We start from the raw sequence: 19,003 nt of genomic DNA, 5'->3' as shown, positions 1-19,003 counted from the left end.
CTGCAGCCCATTTTCCTTTCAGCTGCAGGGTTTTATAGGCCCTGCCTATTCCTGCCCAACTGGGCCTCCTTAACCAGCTGCCTAATGAGTTAATTGGCCCACTTGGCCCGCATTAAACCCTGCAGGGTGAGTGTGGGGTAGTCACCCCCTATAGCAGGGGTGGCCAACCTGATTCTGAGAAGGAACCAGAATTTACCAATGAACATTGCCAAAGAGCCACAGTAATATGTCAGCAACCCCCCATCCGCTACCCTCCTCCAGCCCCCAGCGCCTTCCGCCCACCAGCAGCCCTGCCAATCAACACCTCCCTCTCCCTCCCCACACCTCCCACCTGCTGTAATCAGCTGTTTTGCAGTGTGCAGGAGGCTCTGATGGGGATGGGGGAGGAGCGAGGGCATGGCAGGCTCAGGGAAAGGGGCAAGGGTCTTGGGGAAAGGGGTGGCCTGGTGGCAGGACCTGGGGCAGAGCAGGGGGTTGAGCAGTGAGCCCCCACAGCACATTGGAAAGTTAGCATCTGTAGCTCCAGCCTCGGAGTCGACACCTATGCAATGAGCTGCATATTAACTTCTGAAGAGCCGGATGTGGCTCCGGAGCCATAGGTTAACCACCCCTGCACTATAGTATCTAGCCCCTGTCACTAGACACTCGCAGAAATTGCCAGGTGAGCTGTCCCCAAAGAGCCAGTATATGCAGCTTGACTGGTACAACTCAGAATCAGGTTATTTATAACAACACATCACTGTAATCTACTTACAGCAAAAACAAAAATAAGGTTATTAATAAAGGTTGAGATTTAAGAGAGTTAGTAAGGATAAGAAGTGGAAACAGAACTGGTTACACATATAAAATAAAACATAAAATGCAATCCTAGATCTACATTTATTAATATTCCTATTTTATAAAGTAGATTTTCTCCCAAGGATTCAGTCTTTGACAGAGCTGCTGGTTTTCAGTGAAAACCAGTATCTAAGTTTTCATGAATATCCCCATGCTTTAGAAGGGTTTTCCTCAGTAAATGGATGACAAATGTCTTTTTGTTTCTCCTTATATTTTCCCAGACTCATTGTTTTGACACCCAAAGGATAACCCCCAAGGTTCTTTGGTTCCCCTACTTCTGTGTTTCCGTATACAAACGGACTTCCATTATGTTGACTTACCACAATGCTTAATTTACATATTACAGAGAGTTATACGTGTCATCTCCTGTGTGGGAGAAATCTGTTTGTCTGGTTGAGTTTTAACATACAGATTTAATACATTTAATACTTATACACAACTTCCTAAATTACATCCATATATACATCTCGCAAAGATTATGATGATCAATGTGATCTAAGCTTTTAATAGATACCTTATGCTATATTTTTTTTTATCAAATACCAGCATGTTGGGCTGTAGTGAGTTTGTCAGGTATGATAGGCATTGCTGTTACGGAACAGCGAACTCTTTGCCAGTTGGCATTGAGGGGGTTCTTAGGGACACACCAGGGCTAATAAGAAATGCTCAGACTTGAAATGTGACAGGAATACAGCCATGTTACATGTTGAAATCTGATTAGAGAATGGCTTCAAATAAAATCCTTTAAATTAGGAATATATTAGGGCTTCCAAACAAAGGCTCTGTGGAACACTAAGGAATATTTATAGGCATTGTAGTAACCTTGCAGCCGAAAGAATAGATTATATCACCATTTACATGCTTTCTCGGCTTCCAGGTTGGGTTTTATCCTTTGTTCTTGTTTAAAACTGCCCTGAGGCAGATTAGCACAATTTGATATAATCCCTGTGTATCTCTCATAGCATTTGCATAACATGTCACGTAAAATATGTAAATAAATTGCTAATGACTTCACTGTTATCCTACCCCCTGTGCATACCAAATGGTTCCAGGGAATTGAGTTCAGTGCAGTGTTGCTAGATTTTCAGTCCTAATAACAGGACCCACATGGTAAATGACACTTTAAATATAATATTTTTAGAGTTGGCAATCAATACAGATTGAAAGAAGTACAATACAGAGAAGAAGTAATACAAATACTGTAATTCCTTCAATGAACTTTTAAAGGTTGGGCTACCCTATATTAAATTTGTATATCTGACAACTGCAATCCATACACCAAATCTGATCTCACAGCACTCTTTATTTATTTATACTATTTATGTGAGATATCGGTATAAGGTGTATATCTCTAAAAATTGCATTCATTGTTTGAAATTTGATACTGTGTATATGTGCTACTGTTTACAGTTCACTACTCATTACATAATCTCAAAGAAATCAAATCTAGTGGAAGTTTTTTGGGTATAATATTTGCATTTTCAAAATCCATAAGTCATGCCCCAGGTAAAAACTCTATAAAAATATCTGGCACTTCCTCTGCAAAGAAATATAACAAGTAAATACTAGAAACAATCTTCGCTGTGATTTTTAAAAAAATGTGAAAGGTTTGATAGAGCTATATCTTAAAACAGGAAACTCGAAGCATATGAATATCCAGCCTTGAAGTTACCCTAAGTTATTATGAAGAGACGGTTGTAGAATATAGAGTAGATCAGTAGCAAAATAATTTTCTGTATATTTGCAATAATATTTCATGGTTGACCTCAATTTCATAATAATTGGGCCATGTTTAATAGACAGGTTCCTAGAGTGGTTATCACAACTAGCCCATTATTTCATAATTACTTTAGTACTGTAGCAGTGGATATAAAAAAAGAAGAGCCATCCTGTGCAAAGGAGGGGGTACTTCTAGACAAAGCATGTGTTCTCTATCATTACACAGCACTGAACTTTTGTCACTTAATCTCTTATCTATATCTTTATATTTAAAAAATCCTTACTAAGTATTATGTATATATGAAAATTGCTTCAGAAGTGAAAAAAAAAACCTTGCTTTACAGCAAAAGTATTGACTTTGAATTGGCCTTAGATACAAAGATCTAGGAAGAAGGTAGGCTTAAGCTATTTCTCAAAACAGAAGTAGATGCAAAAGTCTAGGGAAGATGTGTAGAGAAAGGGTTCAGCTTTAAAAAGAAATTCTAATTCACAAATAATCTCAGTGAACAGGAACATACATTCTGGCATTGGAGGAGTCTGCACAGGCCTGAGCCCCCACACTTTTTCTCTTTGCTTATTTGATTTTGGGACAATCATATGCAAAAAGCCTTTGGCTATCAGAAGAAATTAATCAGGTAGGACATTCCTGAGATAACATCTGTCTACACTGACAGCTTTACAAGTTACATAAATTAACAAACCAGGCTCTGCTCTGAAGGGGAGAAAGAGAAAGAAGCACAGGGACCACAAGACTGGATGGAATTTTCCCAACGTATATGAAGAAATGGCCAAATGAATATATCAATTCCCAAAATTTGGGCAGTTCACTGTGCATATAACCACAGCTTCTATTTATCATTAATTAAAATTATTTAGCAAGAAATTAAAATGTGAAGTGAAGAATTTCATTTCTCAGGGGTTTGCAAACAGTCGCCAATAAATTACCGCAAACATCCATGTATTCTTCCTTGAAAGGTTCTGGGATAGTCGCCAGCAAGTTACAGTGCATCAGACATTAAATACAAACAGCACAAATTCAAAATGCCTCTGCTTTAATGGCAAATGTGTATACTCTGAGTTCATGACATATCACCTCAAATAACTGCTAATTATCTAAATGCACGCATCCTACGGTAAGCCCTGACAAACAGAATAGCCTTGGCCTTGGCTACACTTGCGAGTTACAGCGCAAAAAAGGAGCCCCGGGCGCACTAGCTCACTTCCCGTCCACACTGGCAAGGCACGTAGAGCGCTCTGACTCTGCGGCTACAGCGCTGCTGGTACTCCACCTCGGCGAGTGGAATAATGTTTGCTCCGCCCCTGCTGGAGCACCGCAGTGCCAGTGTGGATGAGGTGTTGCTTTACTGCGCTCTGATTAGCCTCCGGAAACATCCCATAATCCCCTTAAGTCAAGTGGCCACTCATTTCATTGTTTTGAACTCGCTGTCAGAATGCAGATATGCCCTTTGAAAGCTCAGTTTCTGGGAGCCAGCTGCTTATCTGCCCTGAGACAAAGCAACCATTAGTGTGGAATGTTGTGTGTGTGAGAGAGAGAGGTGGGGGGGAGAGGGTGGTCTGTTTCTGTCTGAACTTACTTACAAGACAGCATGCTGAAATGCTCTCAGGCCCCCCAAAAACCCACTCTCTCTCCCCCCACATACACACAACACACTCCTTGTCACACTCCACCCCATTGCAGCCACTTGCATGCTGGGATAGCTACCACAATGCACTGCTCTTTGTGGCTGTTGCAAGAGCTGCTAATGTGGCCACGCCAGTGCGCTTGTAGCTGTCAGTGTGGACAGACTGCAGCGCTTTCCCTACTACGCTCTACGAAGACAGGGTTAACTCAAAGCGCTCTACATCTGCAAGTGTAGCCATACCCTTAGTAAGGAATTACTTTATCTGTACTTTGCAAAGTGCCTAATCATTTCATAATATAACTGAGGCCCAGTGATTATGCATACTCTTCCCCACTGTGGCAAATGGGATATTTCCTGTCATCGGTGCCAACTCCATGGGTGCTGTGGGGCTGGAGCACCCACAGGAAAAAAAAAAGTGTGCTCAGCACTCACCGACCACAGCTGTTCAGGCAGCTGCCACCAATCAGCTGATTGGTGGCTGGGAGGGATGCGTTTGGGGGAGGGCAGAGAGCAGGGAGCCGCGGTAGGGTGGGGCCTCGGGGATGGGGCTAGAGCAGGGCAGGAAGAGGCGAGCGATGGCGGAGGGAGGGCAGGAAGAGGTGAAGTGAGGGTGGAAACTCAGGGGAAGGGGTGGAGCGGGAGCAGGAAGAGGCGGAGCGAGGGCATGGCTTTGGGGGAGGGGGCGGAGTTTGGGCAGGGCCTTGGGGTGGAGTACCCCCACGGAAAAAGAAAACTCAGCGCCTATGTTTCCTGTTACTCTGTGTGAAGTTACTGAGGACACTTAGAGCAAGCTGCACGGCAACAGAAAGCTTTTCTTGTGAACCTTTTTTAAAGGCTGGTGAAGCCTGTGACGTCATATTTACCACTGGCGTGGCGCTGAATCCATTTTCAACAGCGATGGGTTGGGCCTGTTCATACTGCTTGACCCACTCTCTGGATGTAATTGGTGTCCCAGCTTGTAATAGGAACATGTATTGTGAACCTTTGTTCCCGTGGACAGCTATAATCCCTCTGAAATTTCTGCTCTCTCAAACTCTCTGTATCGGAGAGTTTTATCTGGAAACTGTGAGTAAAGTGGAAATCCAGATGCAGCATCCTTTTCTTCCAGTTGCCACTAAAAGATTTAATAAATCTTAAAGTTCTCAAATATACTTCATTTACATTGAACGAAGCAGTTAGTGTCACTGGATTAAAAATGTAAAAGACAATATCTGTTACTATTAGACATTTATTGAGGATTTACAACTGTGGGCCAGCTCTTTAGTTGGGGTAAAACAGAATAACTTCATTGAGACCAATGGAATTATGTTAGTTTACACCAATGGATGATTTGGCTCTGTTAAGTAAATATAGAGCTGAATCCTCAGCAACTTAAGAGTAGCTTCTGTGCTGTTGAAAATTGTGGTGGCTTATTGTGCCTCACATACACACCTGTGGGCTACATTCACAAAGGGAGTTAGGTTCCTAAATCCGAGAATCAGGCATCAGTGGTTTTCACAAAACCATGCACTCGGCTGCCGCCGAACCCTGTGTGTGCCTAAACTCAATCAGTGCCCAAGTTTTTTCAGTGAAAATTCCCTGTCTGCCTCCGTGTCTGCGTCTGAGCATGCGCAATGCTGCCTCACTGTAGGCATCTGGATGCCTAAGCCACAGAGTGATTCACAAACTGGGGAAGACTGGTATTCCTCTACCTAACTCACTTGTGGGGCCAGATCCATTAGCTATGCTCGGGGGAAGGGGACCTTCCTCATAACTTTTAGCCCAGTAGTTCAGGTATTCACCTGGAAAGTTGTTCTGCTTTGGATTAAGAAAAAGGGTTTTGGGCCAGAAAGAGTGAGCATATATGTATGAGAATGACTTTATTTATAGTTGGTGGTTGTGGGAGAGGCAGGATCCAGTCCTCCTGCACTAGTAACTAATTATTTATCCACAGGGGAACAACTTCAACAGGAGAGACTGAGGTAGCCCCACATCAGAATATCTATAGCCCAGAGGTTAGGGCACTCACCTGAGAGGTGGCAGATCTCCCGTCAGGTGGAGAGAGTTTACTTGAACTGCCAGGGATCTCTCACATCCTAAGTGAGTGCCCTAACCACTGGATTAAGAGTTCTCAGGAGGTGGTGGCAGCAGTGGCAAGAAATTCCCTAGGTGCCAGACTCCACCAGAGGATTCACAGCTGAATTCCTTGACAAGCTTTAGGACACACCCCTCTCTTTGGCATTTCCCATTGGCTAGTTTCGGTTGGGAGGGGCCTAGTGTTCTGGCTTTTGTGAATCACATTCTTAGGCACTTATCGCCCTCCATTTATTGTATAGAAACCTTGAGTGCCTAACACAGGCTTTGTGAATCCCAGTGATTTTTCTAGACACCTAAAAGTTAGGCATGGTGACACTGCTCACCGCCACACCTATGTCTCTTTGTGAATCTAGCCCTGTATGTCAAGGGAACCTGGATTTTAGGAATTGAAATGTTGGTCCATTAATGCAATGCAGTGTTCAGGTGCAAACACTGGTGTACGTACTGACACCTGCAAAATACTTGCTAACACTTTTCAATAATCTACTACCCGCATGTGTGCAAGTATGCTTGCACACAAACATATGTTCAGCCACTAAAATTAGGTGTGTGAGTGTTGGAATTTTTAGCCCAACAAGTGCACATTAGTGCACTCACGACAGGAGGTCAGAAGAAATGTCTTTCTAACTGATTGAACTATGAACTTGGATGAGTCACTCAATTTCCATGCACCCCAGTTCCCCAGCTACACAATGGGGAAACTAGCACTTTCCCACCTCACAGGGATGTCGTGAGGGTAACATGCTACAGTGATGGGGCCATATCAGTACCTACACCAGAATGTTTAAATAATAATAATAAAAAAAATGCGTAACAAGATCCTCCTTGGATTTGAAAACGGACTGTGGCTAGCAGCAGAGGTCTCTCTTCCCAGGTCCTTGTGACTCATACGAACAAGGCCCTTTTCAACTTAGCAGCAATAATAGCCTATGACCCCTGATTCAATAAAATATCCCTGTTCAGGATGGCATTTAATCACATGCTTAATTTTAAACAGTGCTTAAATCTGACTGAAATCAATGTTTCAAGTTAAGCACATATTTAAGAGCTGCCCTCAGTAGGAATGGATTTAAGTAGGTGCTTAAATTGGGGGGTCTAATGCTTTATTTCCAAGCTTACCGCTCTGTTGTAGTCTTCAATGTCTCCCTTTGCTTATAAAATGAAAAGGAGTACTAGTGGCACCTTAGAGACTAACTAATAAATTTGTGAGTCTCTAAGGTGCTGCAAGTACTCCTTTTCTTTTTACGGATACAGATTAACACGGCTGCTACTCTGAAACCTGTCCTTATAAAATTAATGCCATGGGCAAAAATTCTGTAATAATGTTTTGAAGCTATTTGCAGCCCATCTGAAGAACCTTTTAGTTCCAGTTTTAAAGTAAGGACCCCAGTGGTTTCAATCCCTTGATAGGGAAAGCACCAGGATTTCACACTAAGACTCAGTTACCTTTTAGTCACAGCAATGAAATGATGCATGAAGCTGTCTGTACTGTAAGATCTCATTGTTATATGAATGAGGAAAAGAATTGGCTCCAGAAAGTAAAACAATTCTGAGACAAAAGAAAAGCTCAGATCTGGGCTTTCTGGAGAGGGAGTTCTTTAGAGAACTTTCTTTCTTTTGCTACTGATTTACAAATGGTGTTTTACAGTCACTTAACCAGTGGGAGCAGTTCTTGTGTATCTCTGTGATAGGATCAGAATGTGGCATTTCTGTTAAGAGCATGTATGTTGCCTGCTCAGTTTGTCCCACCTTGCTAGGGTAGAATCCAAAATGAACTTCAGTATTATTTCTAGGTGTCATTTGTAGTGGGTGAACTGTACGCTTCTTAATCCCCTTATATCTGGACTGTGATTACAAAAGTATGAGATTCAGAAGTGCTGAGCATTTGCAATGCTAAATGAAATCAGTAGGTGCTTAGCACTATGGAAAAATCTAGGTGCGGATCCAAAGCATCTTTGTGCATGCATCTTGGAATATTCCTCATATTTTTCCCCAGTGGCTAATGCTAGAAAAATATAGTTAACTAAAATCTATTATTTCATCAATTAATTTAGAGTTCTTTATAAATTTACCCATCCAAAGCTGTGGGCAGATGCCTTTGCTATAAATAACCAGTCCTATCACTTTGCATCATTGTCATTAAACTACAACCCCCCGGAAATACCCAAGAATGCAATTATTCCACTACACCCTCCCATTAACTCAGCACTATCTCCCCTTTCTCTCCATGGTCCCTAGCTCAGAAAAAGCCTGAGAGAAAAGGCCTTCTAAAGTTTTAAAGGAAACCAAATCAAGGCTGTGGCAGGTCAGTGGGCGAAGTACACTCCAGAATTGAAGACCCTTATGGAGAATGCCTGGGCCTTTAAACCAGGGATCTTAAGACCTTTGGCTAGTTGTGGCTGCCACAATGTGACTCATGTAATATGCTGTCGTCCTTAATAAGTGGGCAGCCTCATTCTCCATCAGCTGCTGTCTGAATGTTAAGACATAATCCCATGATGAACTCATTACAGTAATAATCCAGACTAGCTCAATGTAGCCCCGCAGCAGTGGCAAATGCTGTGCCCCAGGAGAGATTTGACCAACGTGGAGGAAAGTTGGTGCGTCTACTGCCATACTCCCTGTGAGCGCCAGCAGAGGTGGGTGCCTTTAAAGGATAGATGCTCTACGGGTGGAGGCCAAATGGGTGTTGCAGTGAGTCAGCTCATTCTCTGGATGCCCCCTCCCCTGCCAGCTCATCCTCTGTTAGAACTGTGATGGCCAGCTGGGTGTGCCCTGTTAAAGAGTGGGATATGGGTGCACTGCGCTGCAGCAAGCCCTCTCTAGGTGAATGACCCATTGCTGGCAGCCCTGTGACCTGCATTATGTCAGCAGATGTCCCTGAAGCCCAGCGCTGAATCAACCATTGTGTATTTTATTCTAAATTCATCTACAGATATCCCATTCACAAATGCCACCCTAATGTCTTAAGATAACATTAAATAATCCATGCAAGACTGTTTCCCTCCTTATATTTTAAGAGTTTAGACTCCAGCACTGTAGAGATATTCTAACACACGTGTTGGATAGCATGGGTCGGCACCATACAAGCTTCCCCATTCCACACCTTCATTGCAGCTCACATCTATCCAGCCCATTCCAACCTTATAGTACTTGTTCCAGAATTCTCCACCTTGGATTGATGTAGTACAGTATATTGATGCACTAGGCCTTCCCCCACACACCCCCCGGAGATGCCACTGATAATGACTATAAAATCTGCACCATCTCCATTTGGTCAGTTTTTCTGATTGCCAGTTGGTTAAAGTAATGGTGAACAAACTAAGCTTTGCTTGATCTTTAAACAAAGCTGAGTGTGGAAAGTGCTGATGGGAATTATGGGAGCTGGGGGCAGAGGGAACCTTCTTCCCTATGAAAAAAATTAGCCTCTGGGAACCAGAGTGAGAGGGAGTGGATTTGAAGAGTGACAAGAGAGAACAAAATATTGTCTGTTGAAACAAAGAAATCAATATTTTTTTATTCTTCTGAGAACTAGCTATGTGCATTTGGAGTGTATTTTCCTCTCAATGCATGCGTGTACTGGTAACTCCCAATGATTTCGTGCTTCTCTCCAGAGGAAGCTATGCACCTTCTTTGTAGGGATACTAACTCTCTTGAGAGAACAGCTGAGCTTTCATGGTGAGATGATTTTCGTGGTATCACAACTGTTAAAACATGTCCAAAATCCTGACTTATCTGCTAACTTTCCCCCAACTGGGTTAACACATTGCATGAAATATGAACTAGACTTGATTGTGTCCACTGGTGCTAATGTCATTTACATAGCCACTGTGCATATGTATCTTGGATAAATAAATATTTCAAAGCCACAATTTAAAGGTGCATGCTATTTACCAGTCACTGCTTCCCCCGCAGATTGTGTAAATCAGTGCTAATGCAGTGGCTTGGTGGCTTCTCCAGTGCAAATTGTGACTCATTCTCAAGGTATAGATTTTACATTTTATCAATTAGAAATTAATTTACAATGCATTTTAATGTGTCTTTTCCTACAAGCTACAATTTTCAGTTCAGAGATTAAACTCTTGCTTGACACAGGGAAGCTGCAAAATTGTATTAGTCAGCTCCCTCCATCTATCAATATATTATTCAACTTTTCATCAACAAATTGAGGGGCAGAATCCAACAGAAAAGATGAAAAACTAAAAAAAGAACTTCCAAAACTAAAATAGGTAATTTTTAGTCCTCTCTTTTTTAATTATAAAATTGGCTTTAGGGAATTTTTATAATATTGTATGGATTTTATAACCATGAATTATAATTATTCTTCAAACCACTGTTGACTGTGTTTTTATATCAGATGACTCACCACAATGAAAAACCTGTGCATGGAAATTTCAGTGAAATAAGAGTATTTGACAAACATTTTAAATTATATTTAGACTTTGATATTATATTTTTAGTGGTATTACAGTAGCAACTATATGTCCTAACTCAAATTGTGGCTGCATTGTGCTAAGTGCTGTATAAATACATAATAAGAGACAATCCCTGTCTCAGAACATTTACATCTAAAAAGACAAGACAAATGGTGGGAGAGGAAACAGAGGCACAGAGCAATGAAGAGACTTTCCTCAAGTCACACAGCAGGTCAGTGACAGAGCAGGGAATAGAACCCGGTCTCCTGACTTCCATCCCAGTGCTTTACCCACTAGGACTCTGATCCAGCATCATTAAAGTCAATGGGTGTTTTGCCGTGGGCTTCAGTGCAACAGAATCAGGGCTGAGATTACCATGTGCAATCACATAAAAACTGGGTTCCTAATATTTACCTTTAAAGAAATCACACTGACAATTTATTTTCTGAATGATGCTGCAGGTGCACAACCCTGTGTTATAACTTCCCATGCAAGAGAGCAATTCACTCTAAGACACTTCCTACTCAACCTTACAGAGTCCGCTTTTGCTTTGCAGTTGACCTGGACAGACTGAATGATGACGTGAAACGTTACAGCTGCACTCCAAGGAACTACTCTGTCAATTTACGGGAGGAACTGAAGCTGACAAACGTCGTGTTCTTTCCCCGCTGCTTCCTGGTCCAGCGCTGTGGGGGGAATTGTGGCTGTGGAACAGTGAACTGGAGATCCTGCACCTGCACAGCAGGGAAAACAGTAAAGAAATATCATGAGGTATTTCATTCTTATGTGTCGTCTTTGTGATTGCTCTGTGGGTTCCATGCTAAAGCAGACTCGGAAATACTATTCCCAGAGCTGTGTGTGCTGCCATTGGTGATTATGGTGGTGCTTTCTACAGCAGAGGTGGGCACACTATGGCCCGCGGACCACATCTGGCCTGCAGGACCGGCCTGCCCGGCCCTTGAGCTCGGCCCCGGCCCCTCCCCCGCTGCCCCCCCTTCCCTGCAGCCTCAGCGCGGGAGGGGGCTGCACTGCGGGGGCGGGGAGAGCAGGAAGGGAGGCTCACCCACAGCCTTAGGAGAGCAGGCGGGTGGTGCGGGTGGCGGGAGCGCGGTGAACGCGGGCAGAGGACTCAGGAGGAGCACCAGGCAGCCACGCAGCCGGCTGGAGAGAAGCGGCACTTTGCAGGGAAAACCACCGCTTCTCTCCGGCTGCCCCTGCTCCTCCTGGCTCCTCTGCCCATGTTCGCAGGGCCACATTCTGAAAGGGGCTTTAGAGTGGAGGTTGGATAGGGGGTGGGGTCCCGGGGGGCCTGACAGGGGGCGGGGGTGTGGATGGGGTTGGGGCAGTCAGGGAGCGGTGGGGGGTTGGATACTGGGTGGGGTTGTGGGGGAGCGGTTAGGGGCAGGAGGTCCCAGGAGGGGATGGTCAGAGGACAAGGAATAGAGGGGTTGGTGCATTGGGGGTTCTCAGGGTGGAGAGTCAGGGGGCGGGAAGTGGGAGGGGGCAGATAGGGTTAGGGTTTGGGGAAGTCACAGCCTTCCCTACCCAGCCCTCCATACCGTTTCGCAACCCTGATGTGGCCCTCAGGCCAAAAAGTTTGCCCACCCCTCTTCTACAGCGTTAAGGATCGGCAAACTCCTCTGAAGTAATTTAAAACTGCATGTGAGATACAATAAGGCTCACTGTTTGGGGGCAACATGGTTGGTGAAATGTACCCTGAAATTGACACTTGCACACAATGGCAATGAGTGCAGTATTAATGCCTAGATGGGCAGAAAAACAAATAGGAGCTTTCTAAGTTCTACCTAAGTCACTAGGGAGCATGGCTAAGAAAAATACCTTATTCCATAGAAAAGAGCAAGGATCAGTGACACAGCCCAAGCAGAGATGTACTAATATAAGTGCAAGGAATGGCAAGGCATTATTTATATATTTAACACATATTAATAGCCTCTTATTCAAAGATGCTGAGCCCCCTCAGTCCCCAGTAAAATGAGTTGCAGCTAGAAATGTTCAGCAACTCTGAAAATCAGGCTATAAATGTATGTCAAACATATATAGACACAATCTAAGGTTATAGCATGTATATATGTCTAATACAATATACAGCACCCGCACTGAGAGGTAATGTACTGTAGTGTAGAACAGCCTCCCCTGTATTCACTTGGGCCGTGTCTATATTAAAAGGTGCACTAGTTGTGTTAGCACACCAAACAGAATTCATCTAAAATTATATAAGCTCAGTTTAAATTGATTTTAAGCATCCATAAAGGCCTTTGCTTTTAAAAACTATTTTAGTTAAACCAGTGTAACTTTTAACATAGATAAAGCCTTAGGCTTTCTGAGACCCACACACACCAATTCTATTGATCTGCAAGGGAGCCTAATTTGGTATAAATTTTATGCTAAGGGTTTCAAAAACAGCATAAGAAGATGCAAATTTCAGTAGGGTTGCAGCTGCCCTTTCTTACACCTTCCTGGTAATTACTTTTCTTGCCGCATTCCTCTGTGCTGCCCCCTGGCTGTGTGAATTGTGAATTACACCAATTTAGACTCAGTGAACCGAATTTAGAAGTGGTGATTAAGCAGGGTTGGGGAGGTGAGTTACATGTTGGAAAGTGAGTGGGACTCTATATAAGTCGCAGGAAATCTAGAAGAAGTCCCAGGAGGCTCTGATCCTGCAATTGGATTTCTCCGGGCTCCATGCAGGTGCACAAGCCCACTCTCCTGGATCAGATTGCAAGATCGGGGCCTAAACTGGTGTGACATAGCCACTGAGAGGGCCAGAAAAAGGTGTATGTTATACCAGTGCAAACTCCTTCTAAGCTCATTGGGACTTTCTAGTATAGGGAGAGGGGGCTGCTTTTCTCACAGCATAATTCTGTCTAACTGCTTTTCACCTTGCCGTGCCTGCCTCGCTTAAGACCACAACTGGATAGGACAAACTAAGCACCTTTGACTCGACTGCAGGATTCTTCCTTTCCAATTCCCCTGCATATCAGAGGCTTTTGATTCTTTTTGTCCTATCTTTTTCCCACTCAGCCATTTTGTGTGCGGCAGCATTTGTCCCATAAGAACAAAACTCACCGTATTCATTTTTTATTAATTTGAGTCACAAGTGGGGGGGGTGTTTAAAAATCAACAAGGAAAGAACACTTTATATTCAAGCTTCCAAGAGAGTATTTACAGCAACAGAGTGAAAAATATCATTGAAAGTTATCGCCCGTTGAAACAACCCTAAGTAGCCATGTGCCATGTTGAGTTCATGCCAGACACCACACTCACCTGTAAGAGTTTGTTTTCCTACTTTGTTTAGGTCACAAATGAAAAGGAGTTTGATGGACTCTTAATCTGGAGAGGGTGCTTGCTCACATCACAAAACCAGCTCAGTAGAGGCTGAGGGCTGGAATACCAGGTGGTTGTTGGAGGTCAAGACCTAGGTGCGTAGGCAGAGTTTGTGGGAAAGCAGGTGCTGTATCTTGCCGTAGTCAGCACCATTACTCACTTTCTTAGGCACAAGGTCTTTCCACAAATTTATTGCAAAGTACAGTTGGCTTCAATTCAGCTGCTATAAAGAACTGGAGCCTAGTTAAAATTGTACCAGTTTTTAAGAAAGATACATGGGATGACCCTGGTATAATTACAGATCAGAGAACCTTATCTCAAGGCTGGGTAAATTAATTGAAAAAATAATTTGGATAAAATAATTGAAAAAATGTCTACTAGCGTTATAATACCCCTAGATTAATATGAGCTGATAAAAAGAAGCCAGTATGGCTTATATAAAAATATTTATGTGACACCAGAACTTTGTATAACAGTTTAGAGAGAAATTTAAAAGATAGGCTCCTCCCTTCTAAGAGTTTACAATCTACACGACACGATCTGTCATGGATTAGAAACTGGTTAAGAGATAGACAGCAAAGAGTAGGAATAAATGGGCAATTTTCAACATAGAAGGAGGCTAACTTTAAGTTTTCCCAAGCTTTCAGGCTGGGTGTTATTTAATGTGCAGTATTTATTATTGATCTGGAAGTCGGCGAACTATGAGGTGGCACAATTTGCAGATAATACAAAATTATTTAAGTGAGTCAAGATTAGAGAAGACTGTGAGGAATTTCAGAGGTACTTAACATAATGGCTGATGAAATGTAGTGTAGACAAATGCCAGGCAGTGCATGTTAGAAGGAACAATGTGTCACAATGCCAGAAAAAAAAGATTGAAGGCCAATTTCTGACCTGACATGCAACTCCATGCACGGAATGAAAGTCAGAGGAGAATTTGGCCCCAGGTATCATTGTGGACAGCTTAATGAAAACACTTTCTCAATACCATGGTGGTAAAAAAAGCAAACAATACTTTACACTATGACAGGTTTCAGAGTAGCAGCCGTGTTAGTCTGTATTCGCAAAAAGAAAAGGAGTACTTGTGGCATCTTAGAGACTAACCAATTTATTTGAGCATAAGCTAGCTGTAGCTCACGAAAGCTTATGCTCAAATAAATGTGTTAGTCTCTAAGGTGCCACAAGTACTCCTTTTCTTTTTGCGAATACTTTACACTGTGTGAATAGAGAGTGTCAGAGAATAACACAGAAAATGTTAATCATCCCATTAAATAAATGTGTGGTTCATCCTCATCTGGAGTACTGCATTCAGTTTTGATCATTAAGTCTGAGAAGAATATGGCAGAAATAGAAAAGATCCAGAGAAGGGCAACAAATGGAAAACTTCTGTATGAGGAGAGATTGAAAGGCTTAGAACTGTTTAGAGAGGAGACAAGAGAGGATATGGTGGACGTATATAAAATTAATGAATGGTACAAAGAAGGGATATAAGGCCCTCCGATTTTACCTTTTTTCCTTTACAAAAAAACAAGGGGAGACTCAGTGAAGAGAAAGGCAAAACATTTAAAAATATAAATGACAAAAATGATTTTTTGCACAACAAACCTATAAAAACTACCCCAAAATATTATTGTAGCAGATGGCATAGAAGGATTCAGTGAGGATTAGACACACAGATATGAACTTCAGTCAAATCAACGTCAGGACATAAGACAACTATGGACAGCAGTTAGGAAGAAACTTCCCCCATAAGCATGCTATTGAATAATTGGTCATCATTGGGCATTTTGATGCATCTGGTACTGTTGTGATGGAATATTAGCCTAATAAAATAATGGAGAGACAAGGTGGGTGAGGTAATGTCTTTTATTAGACCAACTTCTGTTGGTGAAAGAGACAAGCTTTCGAGCTACACAGAGCTCTTCTTCATGTCCTGGGACCAACACAGCTACCAAAATATTGCAGATAATTAAACATTGGTCATAATCAGTTTGACAATGCCTATGTTCCCCAAAAACTTTACTCACTAAATTCAGAGTTCATATTTTCCCTTTTTCATTAATTTATTCCACTGTGCTTTTTGTCTGGCAGACCAGTATGGGTTAAAGACAGTGTTTCAGCTTTGAATGACCTGGCTTTTCTAAATATAAATTTAAATGTATCCCTTAGGGATGAATTAACAGCACAAAGAGCAGTGATTTAGCCATATGCCTCCCACTAACATTAATACAAGTTATGCAAATAAATCCACTTGTCATACACTATAGATATGTCCATTAATGTTAGTCCAAAATATTTTCATCTGTAAATAGCTTTAGTTCTTCTGTATCCGAGCATTAGCCAGACATCTGTGTGCTTTCTTATTCTTCTTCCGTGTTTCGCTGTCTTTTTACTTAAGAAACAGCTTGGGAGTGGAGGCAGTGTGAGAGGGACTCAGGTGTATCTGTTTTAAAGCCATGTAGCTGCATTGTACTTTAGAGGCCTAATCTAAAACCAACTGAGGTTTAATCAGATGATAAATCATGAATGGGCAGGGCTTCTTACCTATTTTTACATCACAAAAGCTGTTCATTTCCTTTAAAATCTCCACCTCCAGTTTAAGGTGAATAAAGGCTAAGGACCAAATTCAGAGGTGAGTCTAAGTCTAGTATATTTTACACGCCAAATAGAACAGAAGATGGCATGAGATGATGTAGTTCGTAAGACATTCGTAACAGGAGAAACTGCTCAAGGCCTTTGTTATTCCTGCTGTTAACTTTGCCTAAACAGTCTCTTGGAGCCTGAACTATTAGACTGCTGTTGGATCCACTGTCACTGTCATATGTGAATATTTTTCTACGCAACAGTGTCCATGAGTTGGCCACTCACACAGGAAATTGTGTCGTGTTTGAGGCCTGTCTCTCTTTCTGTGCGCTTGAGAAAGCCTTCCCTTCACCCTCAGTGAGCCTCCTCTTTCGGGGTGAACCAGGAAAGGCACATTTTTCAGCTACAACCTTCTGCTTTCCTACCCTGCAGTCAGTATCTCCCAGTTACCCAGCGAGTTGCATGCACTCAACCGAGGGGTTGTTTTGTACATCCAATACTAACTGTGCTGAGAGAGAGGTTTGAGAAAGTTATTTTTCCTGATATTGTTGATTTTTGTTTAGATCCCTTTTCTATTCTCTTCAGATTCTTAGACCATGCCCCTCACTGTGGTATCTGAGCACTCTCCACTAGTACACTAAGGAACATGACTAGCAGCTGTCATGTGGTCTTTCATTTTCTCAGACAACTGCTTTAGTTCCACAGAAGCTCCACCAAGAGTATAAAATTCTGCCCTTTCATGTCCATTTGCAAGGTATTTGCTACCAGGCAGCAGAAAATATGAAAATACCCCATTGTGGATACCCCCTCTACTCTAATCCTTTGCAAAATGTTAATAGTGAGACATAAAATTTTTCTTACAAATCTGAAATTTAGCGCAAGTTTGCCAAAAACCTCAAGAACCTTTGGAATTAAACAGGACCTTGATTTGAGCAGACTGCCCATTTTATGGTTTTGAACAGAAACCTTGTGAAGCAGGATGCTTTTGCATCGTTCCAACATGATATTAAAGAAAACTGGTTTGTAGGAGCCCAGAACTCAAGGCAGACAAGCACACATGAATCAAAATTTAAAACAGATTAGCATGAACCCCTGCAAACCAAATTGGCCAATCTTCACATCGTATGCATTAATTCCGTTTAAAAGCTTCTCTCAATCACGTTCTTCGGTAAGTGATTCCATCAGGCACACCACCGGGCTCCTCACAAATGAAAGGCAAATCAATAATCATTAATGTAAATGAATACAGCATACTTTAATCAAATGTCCGTGTCTGCTTTAATCTAACTTGCTGAGATAGACTGGAATTAGAATGATTGTTCCAGAGAGACATCTTACATTCTAAAATTGAAGCGAGCATAGGCGCAGCCCGTTGGGAAGAAAAATCCTGTGGATGATCTCAGTCCAATTCTTTATGCTGCTAGGACTGAGCCTGTGCCATCCACCCAGCATGTTCATACCTCTGAGAAACAAGAAATCAGTTTCCCCATCTCATTGCTGTAACTGATGAGATGTGAAATGAGTTTCCATGAGAGATGAGCACCCTTAAGGCAGTAACTAGAGTTTGTCACAGTATATAAACCTTCTGCACAAACATTGTTCTGTGCAAGACAGCTGAGAGACATTTAAGGAAAACGGAAAGTATTGAGGCCCATTCTTGCACCTTTTCACCTGTCTGTCATGCAAAGGCCTGTTGCCTTTTTCACTGTGTATCAGAATGTTAACAGATATTCTTTTCTCTTTCCTCCTGTTCTAACAATTTTAGAGCCCCTGTGCCCAAGTTTCATGATGGACAATGCATGGCTTAGGATCTGAGAGGTAGCAGAGAAGGGTCCAAGCCACAAGGTCCAGAGGATTATTAGCACTGGTATTTTTTATTTTGTGCTGCACTGAAGTAGCTGCTAGGCAGCTCAGAATACATCTGCCAAGACTGAACCTTGTCACAAGCTGCAGAAAAACGGATTTCACCAGACACAATGTAGTGGGGGATGGGGCGAGGTAACAAGACAATATGGAAAAGCATGAGGGAGAACAGATGAAAGTCACAGCAATAAAGTAATGTGGTCACTGATGTATGGCATGATGCAATAAATAAATGTTAGGTTTTCTTTAATAACCAGTAAAATGTCACCTAGTTGACTGCATTCTCGCTGCTTTTGGAGAAGTGAGCCTTAAGGTGGCAATGGACTGAATAAAGGGTAGTGGTCTCCTGTGTCCGTTCAGGAAGAGCTTTCCTTGCATAGGTGGTAGTATGGAATGTGGGAAATCATGGGAGACTTGGACAAATAAGGTATATACAGGTTGGTGGGGCAATGAAGTAAGAGACAAGAAGGGATCCCTAAGAAGGGATTCATTCAGAAAGGAATTGATAAGCTCAGATCAATG

At 42.4% G+C, this 19,003-nt stretch overlaps 1 protein-coding gene across 3 annotated transcripts in view; it reads left to right on the top strand.

The window, feature by feature from the left end:
• Nucleotides 1-19,003, top strand: part of PDGFD (platelet derived growth factor D) — a 194,923-nt gene that overhangs the window by 161,066 nt on the left and 14,854 nt on the right. For all 3 annotated transcript variants that reach the window (XM_073338478.1, XM_073338469.1, XM_073338486.1), the window contains one exon: nucleotides 11,247-11,461. In XM_073338478.1, coding sequence (XP_073194579.1) covers nucleotides 11,247-11,461 — 215 coding nt within the window. The remainder of the gene's footprint in view (nucleotides 1-11,246; nucleotides 11,462-19,003) is intronic.

Source organism: Lepidochelys kempii, chromosome 1 (assembly GCF_965140265.1).
Source record: "Lepidochelys kempii isolate rLepKem1 chromosome 1, rLepKem1.hap2, whole genome shotgun sequence".
Classification (NCBI taxonomy): domain Eukaryota; kingdom Metazoa; phylum Chordata; order Testudines; family Cheloniidae; genus Lepidochelys; species Lepidochelys kempii.
The sequence above is the reverse complement of the archived record's forward strand: the minus strand, read 5'-3'. Positions and strand labels throughout refer to the sequence as shown.